Genomic DNA, 7,366 nt, shown 5'->3' with positions numbered 1-7,366 from the left:
AAAAAAAAAAAAAAATAATTTTTGTCTGTTGCAGTTTTTCTGTAAAGTTGATAGTATTTGAGTAAAAAATTATTCAAGACCAATATTATGCAATTTTTAGTAATTAATATCTTGTTAACTTTTGCGAAAATTGCAAAATGATAGAGGACTTTTCGACTCAGTTTAGTCCACTCTACACAAAAGTGATTGGCAAAAAAGGTCGGGACATCTTGTATGTTATGTTTAAGCCCGGTTCCACCAATGTAAGATTAACTTTAATCTCGGTTTAACTCATTACTATTAATCTTTTTTTAATTCTGAAAATTAGAAAATGATAAAGAGTAAATTAAACTAAGATTAAAAATAATTTTACATTGATGGAATTAGGCCTTAAGTCCCTTTTCTAGTGCTTAAAGTTAAAAAAAAAGGTAAACACAATAAGTTAAACCAAGATTAAAGTTAATCTTACATTGATCGATAATTAAGGCCCGTTCCTACCACTGTAGATTAACTTTAATCTCAGTTCAATTTACTCTTTATCTTTTTCTAATTCTCAGAACTGGAAAAAGATGAAAAGTTAGTTAAACCGAGATTAAAATTAAACTAAATTGGTAGAAACTGGCCTAAATCAGATTTGGTGCACCGTGTGCATTATGCAGAGGAAGTATAACATTGAGATAACATAATTGTTAGTTTACTGATGATGACATCGTTGTAGAGGTACTACAACATCAAATGTGGCTGAGGTAGCAGTGTTTTCACGAGACGGCGACTCTGGAATGACAATCACAGATGCCGGAGACACGAAGCCAAAGGATGATATGATCTTCAACGCTCTGGGGGCAACTGACGAGTTATCATCTTACATAGGACTGGCGAGAGAGTTTGCTTGTGACAGCAAAGTTGAGCATCCATATGTCGATAAGCTCAAAAGAGTACAGATGATCTTGTTTGACCTAACCCATGCCATATCAAAGTCCATGCCTGGAAAGACTAAGTCCTTTGAAAACAAACATACCAAAGATTTGGAAGAATGGATTCTCGAATACGCGAATCAGCTCCCTCCTCCCGAGGACTACATTATTCCAGTAATTACCTAGATATTACTTTTTATGTATACAATATGGTCTTTAAGTATTTTAAAAGGTTTTAAGATGATTCCTTTTTGTGAAACTATATGATCATATGTTCAAAATGACTTGTAAGAGGAAAGTTACACACACAAATAGAAAAATATATGTTTAATATAATTAATATAAAATATAAAAATGAATTAAGCTATGAAATCCTCAATATATTTTATAGCGCTATTAATTAAAATTAAATAAAATGTGTATTTTATAATTCAAAATATTTACATTTGCATTTACACAAATAAAATCAGTGTACAATAATTTTAATACATACAAGTGCGTCCAGTCGAATTCATTATTAACTTCAAAGAAACAAAATGTCAAAACTGAAAGAAAAGTTTGTTTTTTAAAAAATTTCAAAAATCACTCGAGTTAATTTGAAAACTGTATATATTTCAAAAGGACATAAAAGTTCATCTTTTGGAGCTATAATTTTTTTTATTCAATCAAGAGTGAACCAAGTTTGTCTTTGAAACATACATAAAATTTTGTTAAAATAACTTCAATGATCTTCAAAGTTTTTGGAAAAACGAAATTTTTCCTTCAACTTTGACATCATTTTGGACAATAATTCTCATCTTGAATATGTAGTTTGATCTTATTGTGAGAAACTCTTTGAATATTTTGACAATATATTTAAGGACCATTCTGTATAGACACATATTTCCGAGTCAATTCCAATTCTATTTAATGTTTTAAAACTAGGGCGGTGGAAAAGCTTGCGCTTCTCTGCATGTTGCACGAACGGTATGCAGGCGTGCCGAGAGGAGTATCACAACACTAGTACGAGAGGGTGCTCTAGATAAAGAGGCACAGACATATTTAAATAGATTATCAGACTTCCTTCTAACGGTATCACGTATTGCGGCCAAATGTGATCAACGTACGGAAAATATTTATATTCCGCGAGCGGATGTGATGGATGAGAAATAAAAGGACTGATTTACAAATTTTTGTAGGATGTTAACTTTTTGCACACACAAACAAATATGATACACACACATATACACACATATATACACGTACATATAACACAGTAGTTATAAATATAAATAAATATAGACTAACTAAATATTCTAGCATTATTTGTTATCAAATGTTTGTCTATGTGCTTGACGTTCATCAAGTAGGTACATACATTTTTGGAACGGATATGTATTGCATATCTAAAATTGCAATAAACAGAATAAATTTAAACAGAATAAAATTAGTTAAATAAAAGTGTAATTTTTAATCTTAATAAAAAATGTTTATTGCATTTTTTAATAGGAATAGTGTAAGATACTGGTAAAATACTGTTGACACGCATGTAGATAACTTACTTAAATTCAACTTGTAAATACAAATGCAAATTACTTTATTAGCCATATTGTTATAACAAAATTATCAACATATATTTAAAATATAAATTATAATTAATAAATACGAATCTCTCCAGTGCATAACAGTGTGTTTAAAAAGATAACAATTGCAGTCATGATTTATGTTAAGAGTTCTTCTCCTTCGACTACTTCATTTAAATTAACTAATTCCAATAAAGCAGTGCCCTTTTCTGATCGTATTAATTCATCTATTCCTCTATATTGACCTGGATCAATTAAGCAAATTATTGTTAACGATCCATTGTCCCACTCTTCCGTTTCCATTTTAGTTGCAAATTTAACAACTTTATCCTTCAATTTCCTAGCTTCTTTTTCTGGAATGACAATTTTGAGCCTCATTTGAACACGTTCCAAAGGCATCACCTCTTTCAATTGTGAGATAACATCCAGTGCCTGTTGCTTGGCATTTCGATTAGGTTTGACGGAAAAGTGTATCTCGTCCCTCATAGCGTTTTCAATCATAGTAACTGGATATGGACGTTTAGTCTCTGGATTTATACACTTACTGGCGACTGTCGTGGCGATGTCTTTAAACATGGACTCTAACGCCAGGTGCCTCTCTTTATCAGAAACTTGAAGTTCGCCTTTGGCAAGGATTTGTTTACAGATTTCAGTCTGATCTTCGGTTTCGAAAGCTTTCATGAGATCTTCCTTCTTTGCCACTTGACCCTTTGATACGTTGGTGAATATTGTATGTGTTTGCAGTACTTCGTCAATATCCTTCTCTCTGAAATATATTTTAAAGAAAGATAATAAATAATAAGTATTCAATTATATACACATTACACAGGGAACAAAAGGAATCTTCTGAATAATAGCAGATTAGAAAATTTCTAGATGATTGAAATTGACAGTTGAATTAATACGTTTCTAAGATGATTTATTTCAATTTAAAAAATAAAAGAGAAAAATCTTGGAGATATAATTGTTGAGGAGATTTAACAGGTAGTGATATTATTCGCAAAACAGTGTACTTAATATGAATAAGTAATCGAGAAACTGTAAATTAGGTTAAACTGGCAGATCATTTTGGCAAAAGTGAACTCACAGTTTGTTTCTCCAAGACACCACTTTATTCTTGTAGCACGCAATTTCGAATCGCTTGCCAGCCTTCTTCATGCGAACAACGGCTACATTTGTCAGCCTTATTTGATTCGTCGGCGTAAATATCTTTGACATTTTTGCAATGAGTTCGACTCGAGGGATAAACTGAAAACTCAGATAAATTGAAGCGCTTTCGACTGTCGACAAACGATTACGGCAAAATACGCGATCGACTATAGCCCTTTTTTTAAGATACAACTTTGCTTTAGGAAACGTTTCACGTTGTTTTGCAAATTAAGCTAGGACCGATACACACGTAACTATGCACGCAATGTGGTGCAATATCAACTGAATTGCTGGAGACGCGAGTATGTAAAAAAATAATAAATAGATTAACGCGCGCGTGACATCAAATATTTAGTCGATTTAAACGTTTATATTGCGTGTTTTAGCATTTAAATAACTTCATATGTAACATCTTTCAGCATGGAAATACTCGAATTTGTTTTTATAAGGCGTGTTTACTTTATGCCAAGTGCAGAAAGTGTAGCTAAGACGATCCAGTTAGCACTTGATTTTCGTTTCGATATTCTTTTTCTCTCTCTCTTTCTCTCTCCCTTCTCTCCCTCTCTCTCAAATACGTTGCTTTAGCATCGGGTAGCGGTAGGCTGTCCGCTATTGCTTTTGATTTCCTCTACCCGTATTCATAATCAGGCCTTATATTTAAGGCTTCCTTAAATATTATCTTCAGATGCTCTATACGAATTATTTTATTGGCTACTGAGCATCTAAAGATAAATTTAAGGAAGCCTTAAATATAAGGCCTGACCGAGGGCCTGACTATGAATACAGACATAAATCTCTTTAATAATTATTACAATTTTTTGGTATCTGATTATTAAATTACATCAAGCAAGACTAGGATAAATAGCAAATAAGAATTGCAAAATATAATTATAAATAGATATTTATTATAAATAATGTGAAAATAACTCGAAATTGCCTGGTGAAAATTTTTCTCATAATTTTTATACGAATTGGAACATTTTTCAGAAATACTCGAGAAATATTCGAAAAGTTTACATTTTTTCTCAGAATTTTTCATAAGTAAATTCTGAAATATTCTGGAATTTCTCATCCCATAATTAAAAAAAAATATTTTTTAATTTTTTAGATTTTATAACATTTCATCAGAAATTATACTTACAAAAAATCTTAGAAATCTTACAATATATTTCATAATTACATACGAGTATATGAAAAATTCTGAGAAAAGATGTAGATTTTCTGAGAAATGTTCTAATTCGTACAAAAAACGTGAAAAAGTTACAAAAATATATAGACCAAAATTCTAAAACATTATATAGAAATTCTGAAAAATTATATGAAAAATTCTGAGAAAAATTTTCACTAGAGTTGTCAGTAAAATACAAAACGCAAGGGCTATGAGAGTTTTGGCGCGGTAAACAGTGCGTATAGATAACTCAAAATCATGGCAGGTAATATCAATTTATTGAGACGTTTTTGGCTCCTCTCTCTAATAGCACACTTTATTCAAGGGACGTTCTGGCGAACGTTCTTGGGACTTATGCTGTGTTTGCTTTAGCGCTCACAACGCTTTAAGAGTCGTTTCATTCTTGTTGTTTATTAAATATTAAACAAGGACGATTTATGATCACAAGCACTGTGACAGCCAAAGCAAACGCAGCCATAGGGATATCTTCTGAATGTTCTTTGGAACATCCCTTGGAGATCTGTGCTATTAGGGCTTCGAACTATCTTCAGTTAGTATATATATGCAATATAGTGTGAATATACACTATATTGCATATATATACTAACTGAAGATATCATTTCTTTATGGCTAAAACAGAGGAGCAACTCTTCAACAAAATTCCTGATACAGATGACACATGGTTACAATGACTATACATCCTTTATTGTGTAAACGACAATCTTTTATTTTAAGTAGCTGTCCTTTAGATTTATTTGTTTCTTCAAAACTCAATTTTGTCCTTTGTTTTCCAATATTATCCTTTACTGTCCTTTATTTTGACGTTACGGGAAATTCTTTTAATTTAACTAGCATTCTAACATTATATAATATATATTAATGAGCAAATTTTTATGGAAAATATTTTACAGTTTCATGCATATAAATACAATTTGTTCTTGTTAATTATATTTCTTTTTAAAATTAAATTTAGTCAAACTATAGTTGTTTTTATTTTTTATTATTTCAAACCTTTTATTATACTTCAGATCAAGGATTTGTTCTAATACGGTCGAACCAGTTCCGAACTATCAGAAAACTGCGCATTATCTCAATTTGATTATACTGCGCAATAAAATTGTATAATGTACAGATTTTTGACAGTCACAAAACTGGTTCGAAAACATGTAGGAACAAAGCCCTAAAATTTTCAGATTTGTCCTTTTTTTCTTGAAGAAAATATAGTTATCGTACACATGGTTAGTCAAGCGGCAATAAATGAACGTGTCGAGACTCTGTCAATATATTTTTAACAATTTAATTTTATCCACTTTGTTTATCCAGGAGAGATTAAAGGAGGCAACTCATATTTAAAGATATTTATTATTTTTATATTTCAATAGCGCCTAAAAACGTCATTGTTTTCGATGTTTGCATAAATATTTGTACAAATATGAGGTACATTCAGAACGATAATCTAACTGAGTGTTCAGTGAGCTTTTTGATCTGATTGGTTTATATTTTAGGATCTGACGGAATATGCCAGATGAAGGAATTACCCTGAGGCGTGTTCAAATTCCTACCTAGGTGCTCCCTAGGTGTCACGTCATCCTTGTCTAATGTACGATAAACAACAAGAACGGAGTGATATCTGGGTGACACTCGAGTAGGAATCTGAACTCAGCATTGAGGGTGCGTTCGCAACACTTCCGTGTATCATTCCATCCATGTCTAATATTTGATGACAAGAAGGATGACATGATACTCGTGAGTGTTGTGAATGTTAAGTGAACGCACCCTGAGTTGTCAGTGAACGGTTGTCGCACACTATACTCGTGAGTGTTGTGAATGTTAAGTGAACGCACCCTGAGTTGTCAGTGAACGGTTGTCGCACATTATTATGCCCATTTCCACCAATATAGATTAACTTTAATCTCGGTTCAACTTACTCTTCATCTTTTTCTAATCTTTAGAACTAGAAAAAGACAAAGAGTAAGTTGAACCGAGATTAAAGTTGATCTGCGTTGGTGGAAACGGACCTTAGTCTCTTAAATACATAGAACATCTTACAATTAGTCGTTTTCTTTTTATTAAAACGACAGAATAAATGTTTTCTTATTAAAAAATACATATAAAACACAAACATTCATATTTCTTTTTTTCTTATTAAAATATCGCAATTTTTACACAGATAGAAAAGCAATATTTTTGTAATTGCTATGTCAATTATTAAAAGAATAAATAATATTATATAAATTCATATTCGTAAAAATAAATTTATGGTATGACAAGAGAACATCACTCATTAAACTTTTCTTGAAATTAAAGAGGATTAAATAAAAAATTCTAGTTTCTTTTAGTTAAAATAATAATATGTAATTATCATAAAATTAATTTAGTTTATCGATAGATAACATTGCATCTTAAAGGTGATATATCAGCAGTTGAAATAACTGAAAATCTCTCATAAGAACCATGATACACAAAAAAACTTAAGTAGTAAAACGTAAGCGAATTGGCTAATCACAGTAGAGACTGTAAAGCCATAACGTAAAGGCCCGTCTACAATACACGGAGTAAGAAGTAAGAGTAAGAAATTGACCAATCACAGTCGA

The 7,366-nt window shown here is 31.3% G+C and overlaps 2 protein-coding genes across 3 annotated transcripts in view; one reads left to right on the top strand and one right to left on the bottom strand.

Annotated features, from left to right (window-relative positions):
* Positions 1 to 2,119, top strand: part of LOC108760000 (cob(I)yrinic acid a,c-diamide adenosyltransferase, mitochondrial) — a 3,108-nt gene extending 989 nt beyond the window's left edge. For both annotated transcript variants that reach the window (XM_018505761.1, XM_018505760.1), the window contains 2 exons: positions 698 to 1,067; positions 1,818 to 2,119. In XM_018505761.1, coding sequence (XP_018361263.1) covers positions 698 to 1,067; positions 1,818 to 2,045 — 598 coding nt within the window. In that variant the 3' untranslated portion in view covers positions 2,046 to 2,119. The remainder of the gene's footprint in view (positions 1 to 697; positions 1,068 to 1,817) is intronic.
* A 428-nt stretch (positions 2,120 to 2,547) lies between these two features.
* On the bottom strand, positions 2,548 to 3,821 carry Sbds (SBDS ribosome maturation factor). The gene is made up of 2 exons (XM_018505762.1): positions 3,543 to 3,821; positions 2,548 to 3,221 (listed from the first exon to the last, which is right to left on the bottom strand). The coding sequence occupies exons 1-2, from the start codon at positions 3,671 to 3,673 to the stop codon at positions 2,594 to 2,596; spliced, it is 759 nt and encodes a 252-aa protein (XP_018361264.1). The 5' UTR covers positions 3,674 to 3,821; the 3' UTR covers positions 2,548 to 2,593.
* Between the last annotated feature and the right edge of the window lie 3,545 nt (positions 3,822 to 7,366).

This window comes from Trachymyrmex cornetzi, unplaced genomic scaffold (genome assembly GCF_001594075.2).
Source record: "Trachymyrmex cornetzi isolate Tcor2-1 unplaced genomic scaffold, Tcor1.1 scaffold210, whole genome shotgun sequence".
Lineage (NCBI taxonomy): Eukaryota > Metazoa > Arthropoda > Insecta > Hymenoptera > Formicidae > Trachymyrmex > Trachymyrmex cornetzi.
Note: the sequence above shows the minus strand (reverse complement) of the source record. Positions and strands in the feature narration are given on the sequence as shown.